This window comes from Lampris incognitus, chromosome 21, assembly GCF_029633865.1.
Source record: "Lampris incognitus isolate fLamInc1 chromosome 21, fLamInc1.hap2, whole genome shotgun sequence".
NCBI lineage: Eukaryota > Metazoa > Chordata > Actinopteri > Lampriformes > Lampridae > Lampris > Lampris incognitus.
Window position 1 is genome coordinate 13,450,144 of NC_079231.1, and position 13,909 is coordinate 13,464,052.

Sequence of the window (13,909 nt, forward strand, 5' to 3'; positions counted from 1 at the left end):
TCATAATCATAATGCACTTTACTAATAAGCTAACGTCAGCTGACTCAGGATAATGAAATGCAAACCGGTGGATTTGTATTCAAAACCAAGCAAAACTGCAGCCCAGATAGATTTGCTTCATGCGTTCATAGAAAAATATAATTTCAGGACTGGAAACGACACTAAATTACCTGTAATTGCTTGTGGAAATTCATGTTTTGGTATTTAGCTTTCCTAACTAGCTTGTAATGATATCTCGTATTCCAAGTTTATTTCATACCTCAGTGGAGGAGATTGAAATCATTTTGCAAAATAAAACAAATACATAAAAATTGAATAAAAAAAATGAATAATTATTGTTGAATTGTAGAATGATACCAACAAGGGCATCAAACAACAACAAGAACTCCCATATTTGTGAGTGCAGAAATCAGGTGTGTTGTTGTTGTTGTTGTTGGTGGTGTGTGTGTGTGTGTGTGTGTGTGTGTGTGTGTGTGTGTGTGTGTGTGTGTGTGTGTGTGTGTACAATCAGTGCTAATTAGCGACTCCTGCTAATATGTAAAAGTCATAATAATAATAATAATGATAATGGAAGTGTATTTGTCATAGTTATGTCATCCTTCAGGAAAACCAAAATATTACACATAGCACCTTTAACCCCCAGAAACAAGGCCACACACATTGCTTTAAGGAGACTATCCGCTAATAGACAGTTTATAGAAGAAGAAACAGACAAGATCAAACTGATGAAGTTAGCCACCTTAAGGGCGCTACTGCGTTTGGACTGCCATTGGAGCCACACACAGCTTAGCCGACTGCAGTTTCAGGATAAATATCTGCCACATTAATGATGCACCCTCATCTCTCATACACTGCTGTAGCAGCACAAATCCCCGTGGTATGGTTGTGTATGTATCAGTGTGCCTTTACGCCGTGACACTGAAGCCACGGGGCAGAAATAGTCGGGACACACACAGGTCAGCGAGGGCAGATGGGAGATATTTCACTCCTCCTCACTCTTCTTTGACAAATTTCATCAGTTCTGAAAAATTATATGCTATAAATCACGGGGTTAGTCAAGGGCAGCAGCGGGTTGGCGGGGTGGGTCGGAGGGGGAGGGGTGTCGGATGGGTCATTTGACCTTCCCCAAAAAACAAAATGTCCAAAAAGTGCATTCAAACCAAGCAGCAGTTACCATAGGCAGTCACCACTATTTGTTATTGTTGAGCCTGAAATATCCCTTACTTGGCAACCCTTCCCACTAAACTACAAGTTTAGGTATAAAAGGAAGTATAGTGTATTTGTAGCCATAGTAGGGTCAAAGGCCAGATTGCATAAGGTATCCTGTACTGGGAATAAAAAGGTCCACTTTTTTGAGGAAAAAAGAAGACCCAGCCCGTTCAGTAGACCGACTACAGCCGTGTAAAATCACGTCTTAGTCATGTTCTTACCAAGCAGGATGTCGGCCATAAAATGCTGCTTCGCACCAAGCCCCCACAGTCCACCACCTGCACCGAGAACCAGCCATCACTACAAACGTGGTGTGGGACTGCACGAAACGCTGTGCTCGGAGCGGCAGCTCCCACTCACCTCTTTGCTTCTTTCTTCTCGGCCCACTCGCGCCGTCCCTCACACTCCTCAAAGCCCTCCGTGCATCCAGCGGCTCCTTCCGTATCATGGCTGCTGCCTTTGGCTTGGCTTGGCTTGGCTTGGCTTGGCTTGGCTTGGCTTGGCTTGGCTTGGCTTGGCTTGGCGCGTCTCCCTCGTATGCTCCTTCAAAGCCCCGTTAGATGGCGTCTGATCCCCGATGGCGGCTCTCTGTGGGGTTCATGTTCAAACCCCCCCCCCGAACCACTCGCCACTCAGATTGCGCGCCCTCCTCGAAGGCTCTCGAAGAAGAAGAACACAACTTCCTCAAAAGGGGCTTCTTATCCCAGGTCTGCTTTCACCAACACAGCTGCTACTGCCCCCCGTTTCATCTTACCCCTGAGGTGAGGTCCATGAAATAACTTATATACCCCCACCCCCCTCGTCACCTGTCATGAACGTGGCTGAGGATGTGCAGTCTACGATGGCTCCTTATACCTTACGCTTCCCTCGCCTTACCTTCTGCCCTTCTCAGCCCATGTTTCAGTGTCTTGTCATCTCCTCTATCTGCCCCCCCCCCTTTCTTCCCTCTCTCCCATCTGCCCTCAACTTTGACTGCCAAGCTCGGCGGTCTATTTCGAGTGGGGCACAGCACGCCCCCTCCTGTTGTACTGTACCTCCCTGCATGTAAGCCCCTACAGAGGACCGGGCCCCCCGGTTATAGCTGGAGATTACACCCACATATTCACACACGCACTCCCCCCCCCCACACACACACACACTCAAACTGAACGACCTTCTCCGTCCTGTGTGTGTGTGTGTGTGTGTGTCTGGGCAGAGAGGCTATCGGCTACTGCAAAGGAAGGAAGACATTTTATTTTTGTTAAGAGCATCAAAAGTTGCATTATAAGTACACACACAGGACAGGACCGTGTTATTTTGGGGGGAACTGTGATTAAACTGCTGAACTACTGAACTATTTCAGACCGCCAGAAGGCCACAAACCCTGAGGGAGGAGTTGAAAGGAAAGTTCAAAATACATGAGGTCCGTGTTTTGAGCGAGTGTTTGTAACCCTGATTACTCCATAAACAATCCCCCCCCTTTTTTTTTTGCCCCAATTGTACTTGGCCAATTACCCCATTCCGAGCAGTCCCGGTCGCTGCTCCACCCCCTCTGCTGATCCGGGGAGGGCTGCAGACTACCACATGCCTCCTCCGATACATGTGGAGTCGCCAGCTGCTTCTTTTCACCTGACAGTGAGGAGTTTCACCAGGGGGACGTAGCGCATGGGAGGATCACGCTATTCCCCCCAGTTCCCCCTCCCCCCTGAACAGGCGCCCCGACCGACCAGAGGAGGCGCTAGTACAGCGGCCAGGATGCATACCCACATCCGGCTCCCCATGTGCAGACACGGCCAATTGTGTCTGTTAGGGACGCCCGACCAAACCGGAGGTAACACGGGGATTCAAACAGGCGATCCCCATGTTGACAGGCAACGGAATAGACCACTACGCTACCCGGATGCCCCACTATAAACAATTGTGAATACTATAGACCGCTGCAGCTGAAATCCTCTGTGTTGAACATATGGGCAACAAGTACTGACAACCGACATTCTCCAAGGTTGTTTATCTCATACAGGAACATTACTCTCAAAAAATCACTCTGCCAAACCGACCACGGATTATTTTTATCATGAACTCATATCATTGCCAACAACCCACTAAAACTCTATTCTTACTCTTTGATACCATCCCTGGGTCAATATGTGACCCCGGATTCAAGAGCCAAAACAAAGCAGCATCTTATCTAACTTGGGCAGGATATAGCACGGTACAATTTGCATTATATTTAGAAAAGGTAATGACGGAGGACAGTGCAGGAGTCTTCTGATTATTTTCACTTTGTGCAGCACTGGTTAATATCCGGACTGCATGGATAGTGGAGCCAAGGATACAATTTTGCTAGTTTCTTACAGACATAATACACGCGTCAGACTTCTGCAGCTACTTCAGAAAAACAAACTTTTTGGTGGCCGGGTAGCGTAGCGGTCTATTCCGTTGCCTACCAACACAGGGATCGCCGGTTCGAATCCCCGTGTTACCCCCGGCTTGGTCGGGAGTCCCCACAGACACAATTGGCCGTGTCTGCGGGTGGGAAGCCGGATGTGGACCGAAGGAGGGGGGGTAGTGTAACGACCACGAATGACTAGACTCGCTAGCCCTTGGCTAACGGACCCTTTAGTTGACTGGTCAGCGCAGTCGCCAGTGGTGCGGGCGACCCGGGTTTGCTTCCCGGCTGCCCCTGAATTCGCTACAGGTATGTGTCCCGGTCACTGCACTAGCGCCTCCTCTGGTCGGTCGGGGCACCTGTTTGGGGGGGGGACTGGGGGGAATAGCATGATCCTCCCACGCGCTACGTCCCCCTGGTGAAACTCCTCACTGTCAGGTGAAAAGAAGCAGCTGGCGATTCCCCGTGTATCATAGGAGGCGTGTGGTAGTCTGCAGCCCTCCCCGGATCGGCAGAGGGGGGTGGAGCAGCGATTAGGATGGCTCGGAAGAGTGGGGTAATTGGCCGGATACAATTGGGGAGAAAAAAAGGGTGGTGGTGGAAATAATTAAATAAGCCCAGGCATGAATACAACATTTTTGACATATTTCATCTTTTAAATAATGATGTTGCCTCCAAGGGAGTCTCAAAATGACACATGCAACACACACTTCTGCAAAAAGTGTACAAGTACAAATATAGCACTGCTGTCATCCTACAGAAATGATCTGCGATCTTGAAATGAGAGGCAAACTGCTCGTCAAACTGTTGAGTCTGCGCGCTGGCGTGTGATACTACGTTAATGGAAAGCTAAATGCCAGAGGGTGACGTCAATAACGTGGCCTAAAACTGTGACGCGGCTCCATTCCAGCCTCTGATTGGTCCGGTCGCTCAGGCTGAGCTCTTAAAGAGACACACACACACCCACACATTTGAGGGTCTGACTCACTGATCAAAGCTGAATAAATTGGTCACAGCCCATTGCGCTTGAGGATGGTGTCTCTTAAACGACATCACACCTTGGTCCACGCACACGCACACGCACACGCACACACACACACACACACACACACACACAAGAAAAACGTACACACGCCCATAGACACACAGTCATTCACAGGAATATTTGCAGACACAGATGACCCTGGCAATGAAATGGACACAGACGCACACTCACAAACAGCAACGGACACACACTCACAAACAGCAACATACACATGCTCACAAACAGCCAGCCACACACACACACACACACACACACACACACACACAACGTGCCCCCCCCCGCCTCTCTTTCATCATGATGATGATGATTGAGTGCGACAGTGTGGTGTCTTGACCACAGTGATGCTATAATTATCTGTGATGTCGGCTGGTGCAACAGGAGAAGGGGGCTGCCGGCATCCACACATCAGCAGAGTGCCAGCCCCCTCAGTCTACACATACCACGCTATAAATAACCACTGGGAGAGCGAGACACGGACAGGGAGAGAGAGAGATAGAAAGAGAGAGAGACAGAGACGGAGATAAGAGGCAGACAAAGGTCATTGAGAAGAGTTCTGGGGGTCTGGGGGGGGGGGGTAGACAGACATAAGAGGGAGACCAACGCCAGAGAGAGAGAGCGAGAGACAGAGATAGAGAGACAGAGAGAGAGAGAGAGAGCGAGACAGAGATAGAAAGAGACAGAGACGGAGATAAGAGGCAGACAAAGGTCATTGAGAGGAGTTCTGGGGGTCTGGGGAGGGGGGATAGACAGACATAAGAGGGAGAGCGAGAGAGAACGAGGGCGACAGGGACAGATAGAGCGAGGGACGAATACAGAGAGAGGGCGTTAGAAGAGAGCCAGAGATCAAAGAGTGATGAGGGAGAGAAAGACTGAGAAAGGATGATAACAGAGGAATAATGGGGATAGAGAGAGAGAAAGAACAGCATAGACATTAAAGGGACACAGTCAAGGGAGCGAGCGAGAGAGAGCAAGAGAGAGAGAGAGAGAGAGAGAGAGAGAGAGAGGAAAGAATAGAGGAAGAAGAGAGACAGAGATCAAAGAGCGATGAGGATGAGGGAGAGAAAGACTGAGAAGGGATGATAACAGAGGAATAATGGGGATGGAGAAAAAGAAAGAAGAGAAGAGCCATAAAAGGAACACAGTCAAGGGAGCAAGACAGAGTTAGAGAGGCTTACAGTGTTGTTTTGTTTACGGCGGCATTACCCCTTTTTTCTGAAGAAAACGCCGCCAACATTTCCACATAAAGGCCAACGGCGAGTAGTCTCTTTAAAAACTGCACTCAAACCAGCGTCTTATTATGCAAAGTGCAGAGTCGAACACTATCTGAAGTTGAAATGTTCGCATCTTCAGAGGAGAACTCTTGACATTTACTGCGCTTTTTGTGGGCCGACAAATCACAAGGAAGGAAAATTGTGGTTTAATGCTACCCAGGCGTCCGACTGCCAGAAGAAATTATAGCCAGTATGAAAAACGAGAACGCACTGGCGTAAGAGTTAGCAGTAGCTCTTAGCAAACTCCCATAAACCCTGACAATAAAGAGTCAGTATGGGAACGCATAGCCGTCTTTATTTCCAGCCCCAACGGCCACTGAGGCAGCACCTCCTCCATAACAAAGTGGACATTTGTAACACGGCCTCAGAGGGTGACCCGGGGCAGAAAACAAATAAAACAGGAAAACCTCCAGAACGGACAGACAGAAAGGCATAGAGACTTGCAGTGCTTCATTGCATAGACAAGTGTATTATGAACAAACTGGCAGCGAGAGAGGAGATAGTGGGAGGTAGAGAGAGAAGAGAGAGAGAGCGAGAGAGAGAGAGGGAGAGAGAGAAGGAGAGAGGGAGTGAGAGGGAGAGAGAGCTACAGAGACAGAGTGACAGAGTGAGCGAGAGAGAGGAAGAGCAAGACGGAGAGAGAGCTACAGAGAGAGACAGAGTCAGAGAGCGAGCAAGAGAGAGAGCGAGAGAGAAAGAGAACAAGAGAGAGAGCTACAGAGAGAGCGAGAGAGCGAGCAAGAGAGAGAGAGAGTGCAAGAGAGAGAGAGCAAGAGAGAGCTACAGAGAGAGAGGGAGGGAGAGGGAGAGAGAAAGAGAGAGAGAGAGGTGCTGAGTGATATGACAGCTGGATGAAGCTTGTCTGGTTGTGGTGCGAGAGCTGGTGACATATCAGCTTAACCGTCAACTGCCTCCTCCCGGGAATGCACCATATGTTATTTTGCATGCATGCATGCGTGTTATGTAATGTAATGTAATGTAATGTAATGTAATGTATGTATGTACCTGTGCATGTTATTACACCGACCAGGTGTTGGGAGCTGCAAGCTCACAAACAGTCGCAGTCTGCAGCTGTATCGTCTGCAAGGTGGTAATGTGAGCAACTTAATGAGTAAACGCTTACTGGCATGCACCTGCATGCTCACCGGGCACAGACTTCACAAACAGAAATAAAAACAACACCTAACTACTCAAAGTGATGTTTTTCTTGATAAATGTCGTAACTCAGTGTTTCAGTATGTGACAGTTGTTGGAATGGCTTCCAAATTCAAGTCTGCTCATTAGCCAATGGACCACTGGATTGCATCATCAGGTATTAATATGCTATATTATAGGTTATCTCTGTACTACTGATCGAATGAGCCTTTTAATTATCTCACGAATTTTTTTTTCTTCATCATCTCAAGGCCTAGAGGCAGAAAGCTGGATCAACGGGACAGAACAAATTAAACCAATGATGTGTCAAAATTAGTGATGTAAAATATGTTAAATTCTGCCTATTATGAAGACAACATCGACCTACTTCCATCTGGCAGAGACATGACTATACGACATATATGTCAAAATCTTAAGTTTTGATTTTTGATGACACTAACATAGACCCCCTTATGTCCCTTGTGGGTGGTGCATGGCACAAAACAAGAGGATACGAAGTGAGAGACCAAAAGATTTCACGAGGAGTTGTCACATCTTCAACATACAAGTGAAAGAGTAGGTGTGGATGAAGCCAAACTACTCATGGGGTTGAGGGACAGGTCCGTTCGCAGGGGAAGGCCAAAATGCCAGACGGACTACCACCAAGCCTCGTTTCTTCCCCCTGCAGCCGTCTTTCATTTGGTATTTAGCTGACGTCCTCGTCCAGCATGGCCCCCGTCTCTGCTGTGTGAACGCACACCCGACACAGCCATCAGCCTCAGCATAGCTAGCCCACCGGAGCCTTCTATTCTTAGACGTGTTACAGGACACAGACGGTAAGCTGCTGAACCGACTTCAAATGTGGGCGCCATCTGATTATTACCCGTAAAAATTCCCACTCTTCTTCCACATCTAAACGGTTGTCGTCGGCGTGTTAACGCACTCGCACGTGCTTGTTAAGCCAAAGGTTGTGGGATAAACTGAAGAACAAAACAAAAACAAACTCTGAAACAGAGATTTGCAGTGCTGTGCCCTCGTCCTCCGCACAACATATACACAATACATATTGAGTACTTTCCCATACAAAGAGCAGCAATATAAATAAATAAACAAACAAACAAACAAACAAATTTCGCAAATTTTACCATCCAGACGCCACGTGTACATTTATGTATTACATGTGGCCCAATAGTACTTATGTGATCTGTTATTGGCCATCGCAGTTATTAGATTTAGTTATATATGAAAAGGATGAATGTATATATCGTACATTCTCTGAAACAAATGGGCGCCATTTTTCCGCCATTTAAAACCCTTCCAAAACAGGCCTTTTGGTGCCATATTGTCATCATTCACACCCCCGAAAGTAAACCCAGCTAGCTATCGAGGAAAAATTAGCTGTGTAACAAACTTCCTTTCAAATTTTATAGCACAGATCTATATCCTATTCCCTAGCATTACCTTTGTCCATAGAAATATATATACATATACGTATATATATATGAAGCCGATGGCTATCAACTCTCATCAGTTTGAGAGAGGGCGCTTGGACTTGCCAAGTACGTTAGCTGGAAGTGGCTCTTGTTAGGACTGATGTTGAAAGCGACTTAATACCAATAATGGCTTAATACTAACCACTTCCTTGGCTTAACAAACACAACAACAATCACCCAGCGGCCTGAAACGGGTACCCGTTCAGCTGCGGGACTAATTGAAAGCAATAGCAGGTGACGGTGCTCCCACGAGCCCCAACCCTAATGTGGGTCTATTTACATCCACTGACTAATTTTAACCTACCTCTGGCGGGCATGGGAAAATAGTACTACTAATTTCAAACACAGAGAGGACATGAGTGTTAACTTTGTCTGGGTAAATTGTCGTTGAATTGGTTGATTTACAGATTTCTGCATGAATGATGGAAGGGGGGGGGTGTATAAACCGACCATTTCATGGCACTCTGTTGAAAGCACACTGCATTGCTCGTAGATTTGAAATTTGGTTATGAGATATATTAAACTAAACTTTTATACCATTATAGTGATTGCAAAATAAACTTTATATTATGCATGAAGGGGAGCTTAAAGTATGGTATTTGCTATCAGTATATGATGTGATATGAGCGCGCTATAATATACGTGTCCCCAGCTAAAGTGCCTCATCCCCAGGTGCAAATGTATGAGCGGTGTCCTCGAGCACCAGGCCGGAAATCCCTCATTCTAAGCACTCAAGTGAGATTAAGCACCAACTTGTTTGATTGTTTGAATTGATAATTATTGTTGCTGCAACCTGCTGCTGCATTATAAAAAGGCATTATTTTCAAACTAAAGATTCATGTTCAGTTCCTTTGCCTAATTTTTTTTGACTTCCTGCTCAAGAAAGAGTATGTTTCTGTTGAACATAATTACCTTCACCAAGGTCCATAATGGCCAAGACAGCACTGCTGCTGGCCTCCCCCATCTCATTGGTGGCTATGCAGGTATACAGGCCGGCGTCACTGGTATGGCAGTCCCTGATCCAGAGGCCCCCCGAGTCTTGGGCCTCTGACGGAGGAATCAGCTCATCGTTGTGGTACCAGCTCACCGAAGGCTTCGGATAACCTGCCAACGACACCCTGAGGCGAATATCACACCCTGTGCCCACCGCCGCCTTGCGGAGTTTACGAATGAAGACTGGCGGCGTCGGTTCCTCTGATGAAAGCCCAGTGCCTGGAGACACTTGGTCCTGACAGACTTTGGCCCTCTTGGAGGGGATGTCGGGACTAGGGCGGGTTCCTGTAACTTCTGCCATCTTTTTCAGGTTTGAGGATTGGGCTGTGCTCATGGTTTTTGCCAAGTGATCGCTGGATGTCTCAAAACAAGGGCCCTGTCGGGGTATACTGCAGGTACTTGATGTCTCTTCTGAAATCCTCCATCGGTTTAGGTACTCCTGGGCTCACAGGGAGCACAGAGGACTTCGTTTTAGTCTGGTCTGAAACATCTCGGGACTGTGTGGAGCAGATTAGCATAATCAGATTGAAATCAATATCATGTTTTGACACGCTCCATTTTTACTGTAGGCGTTATCATTATTTGAGAGTCAATAGCATTTCCTAGTCGGCAACTTTTACACACAAGCAAATGACTATACAAATCACAAACGCTTATGCGGTTGCTTAGATAAATGGATGCTGTCTTGTAGGACCTTCCCAGGGACAGACTGTACAGCACATAGCATCTAACATGTTCACCAGCAGCCGAAGGCAGGGGAATTAGGCAGGAAGAGGTGACTTTGAGAAAGAAGGGAAGCAATCGCAGCAAAGAAAGCTGTGGCAGGCCATGCTCAAACCAATAAACACTACAACATCAATAAGTGCAACTCAAGATTCAACCATGTTTTTTTTTTTTTGTGCAACATAGGTAAGGGTGTTGACATATCAACACTTGTAATTCTCTCTCAATGCAAATAGAGCTCTATGATTTAGTGTGGTCAAATAGCAATGCAATTACTAGTATCGCCATAGGTGTTAGCAAGCTAAATTTTAGGAATGTACCTTTAAATTTCAGTAAACCTTAGAGAACTCAGAAATATTTCACACTGGGAACAAACAAAAAATAATGCAACAAAAAATTACTTAGGTGACATGTATTCTTTCCCTGATTGCAGTTTGGAAGTCATTCTGATATATAGAGAAAGAAAAGAAAACCAGTCTCAACTGCGCTTTACACATAAAATGATACCATGGCAGCTTACCAACAACACTTATGTGAAGGGCTGCCCAAAATAGAACTTGCTTTTGAACAGACAGAAATGCAACTTACTTCACTTTGCCCTGACATCTGAAACGGGATCCCCTCTGACATCCTCGCAAAGTCCCAGTTAAGGTAACGAGATCCGCAAAGCAAAATATTTCATCTCAAATCAATTATGAAAGCCTTCGTCTCCGTCGATTGTCTGGTGAGCTCGGGCTATAGGTGTAAGTCCGCCCCGGATCATGTAGAATTAGCAGCCACCGCTAGAGCCCCTTTCAAAAGGGGTCCGGGCTCGACTTACGCCCTACTGAAAAGGGGTCAGATATGGGAGAGAGAGAGGGAGAGGGAGAGCGAGAGAGAGGCAGAGAGAGAGGCAGGGAGAGAGGGAGAGAGAGAGAGAGATCCAGGCTCAAATTTCTTGCATTGGGCACTCCAACGTCAAAACCATTGAGGCCCTCTGTCCATTTTTTATCTCCGCCAGGCGGTGGCCTAGAGGAAATTGTGTGCGTGTGTGTGTGTGTGTGTGTGTGTGTGTGTGTGTGTGTGTGTGTCCGCGGCTAATCTCGCAAACTACAGGAGTATCATCCAAAAAAAAAATTCTGCACAGGTGTGAATGTATGATGAAGAACCTCTCGTGGTTGTGGTGATTATAAACCCTCGGAAAATGCTTGTACTCACTATCGCCGCTCCCTCCCCTCATTCGCTCTCTAGCTCGCCCGACCAACGCTGCTCTCCGCCGCTACCCGATCTGAGTCAACCGTGCGCATGCGCGACTCACTTCTACAGTTGACTCAGATCGGGTAGCGGCAACAGTGTCAGAACCAAAACATTATAACTAAAATGAATGAATGAATTAAACTTATATAGCGCTTTTCTAATACTCAAAGTCGCTTAGTATTTGGGTATGAGTCTTGAATGTAAAGAAGTCGACATATTTTGCAGGATCCTCCACTGCTGATCTCAGCACAGGAGAACTGGAGGAACACTGGAGGAACCCAAAATAATTCGCCTAATTCACCTCGCCGCCAGGCGGAAGTGCCAGTCTCCAGTCTTAAAACTCCGCTACAAAAATACAATTTCAAGAGTAGGATTAATCACTGTCACAGCTAGAAATCATCTCAGCAGCTACAGTAAAACATCTCCCGTGGCTGAGCTGTGTTTTCTCACCGCTGTTTTATGAATGAAAGTCAATCAGCAGAGAAGCCACTCACCTTCAGTCATTTTATATCGTGAAATCAGTTGTGGTTTAACACATTTTAACACACTTTTAATGAGGGCTTTGAAATGAAGATAGCCTGATCATTTCATGTCAGACTTGGTCACGTTCAAGCGAAGGTCCACCAAGGAGGCTGCACATCCACAGGCTGCTGTGGATGTGCAGCCTCCTTGGTGCAAAACAGGCAAAACATTATTAGGTACATTATTTTAGCTTGAGCACTACATATTAACAACTTTTCCCCCTCATATTTCTCATCGACTCTGGTGCTAACAGGAAAACACGGTTTTTTGTCTGTCTGTGTGTTATTTCCTTTCTCCCGGCGGGCGAATAAAGGGTTTGTCGACAGGTCCGAGAGATACGTAAACCTAGTGGGGAGCTCCTCTAGTGTACACTCTTTCTCTTCTCAGCATGTAACATCCTTTTCTTGTTCTCTAGCTCCTCTGTTCTGCCTTTGCCCCTGACAGATCCCCCCCCTACCCGGTACTGTGTGGGTGACAAGCCCCCGATTCCAAACCCCCATCCTCCCTCCGTGTCCCCATCCCCATACCCCCACCCCGCTAGGACATGACAGCTGCGCCACGATGGATAGGTCACATTTCACAGACTGCCATGTGCCTGCGCCACACACACACACACACACACACACAAACACACACACACACACACACACACACACACACACACACACACACACACACATATTTTGGTTGATAACACTGTCTTATGTTATCTGTGTGTGTGTGTGTGTGTGTGTGTGAGAGAGAGAGAGTGGGGGGAACAAAGGAGATAAGACGGAAAGAGAAGGAGGGAGAGCGGGTGTGCGTGTGATGGGAAGATGCTATAAAAAGGGTGTTTCAAGAACACAGACAGGACTGAGTGCTTCCCACAACTGTCGGACGCCAACCCCAAACCGGTTTGTCTTTGTCACTATATCCCCCACCGGTCAAGGGTGGAATCGGACATCTCTGCCAAAACTTTTACTTTGATTTTGATGAAAGTTGGCAGGATCTCCTGATTTCACAAGTGGGCTCGCTTTAATTTCCCATTTCACCACTTTTACACAACACTCATCTTTTTTAACTTTTTTTTCCTTTCCTTTTTGCTTTGAAAGAGATAAAGGAGCCCTGCAAGAATTTATTAATACATCACTTTAAAGTATAAACTGGGGTAGATGATAATTTTATTTTCATCCTTTACCACCTGTGGACCAATGTTCCTCATGGGGCGTTGTGTTTAATGCTCTACATGGACATTAATATTCCATGTTACATAATAATCCTGCTAAAGTATACCAAAGATGCATCACAGAACTGTTTCGTGTTGGGAGAAGAACTGTTAATATTGTCTATCCAGTAACACATTGTCTTCGGTGTTGTAACTTTCTTGCGCTGAATAGAAATATGAAGGTGCCCTAACTAAGTTCTCAGCCACACGAAGTTATCAATGTTGTTCACATCAAATAACTGCAGGATGCAGGTTCACCTCCATATCCTCATTTGGGGACCACCTGCAAACAGCCCCATGGCCTTTTCTTTCGGCAGTTTTAAAAACACCGATTCGGCTATGGTGTGATGCTGCCATCTGGTGGTCAGGAAGGCCTTAGCTGCAAGACATTTTTTCACCACAAAGTGAAGAAAACTTCTTTTTTTTTGGGTAGACGAAGGCTTTGCACTGTACTATTCAGTGATCTTGCTCACCTTGGCCAAGAACATGCTGGTCAAGTCAGCAGAGGTCGGAGTGCAGAAGCCCCCTCACCAAGTCAGGTGTCCGACAGCCCCCCATCAGAGCATTTATGGATGATCTGATGGTCTGTAGCGGGCTGTACATGGATCCTCCAAGGCCTTGAGCAACTCATCAGCTGGGCCTGGATGGACTTCAAGCCAGCCAAGTCCATGACTGTGAAAAAGGAGAAAGTAATGGTGTCCAGAACCCATT

General features: G+C 46.6%; 1 protein-coding gene across 1 annotated transcript in view; it reads right to left on the minus strand.

Annotated features, from left to right (window-relative positions):
* spega (striated muscle enriched protein kinase a) overlaps window positions 1–9,814 on the minus strand; it is a 66,842-nt gene extending 57,028 nt beyond the window's left edge. The window contains exon 1 of the mRNA XM_056301070.1: window positions 9,433–9,814. Coding sequence (XP_056157045.1) covers window positions 9,433–9,814 — 382 coding nt within the window. The remainder of the gene's footprint in view (window positions 1–9,432) is intronic.
* Between the last annotated feature and the right edge of the window lie 4,095 nt (window positions 9,815–13,909).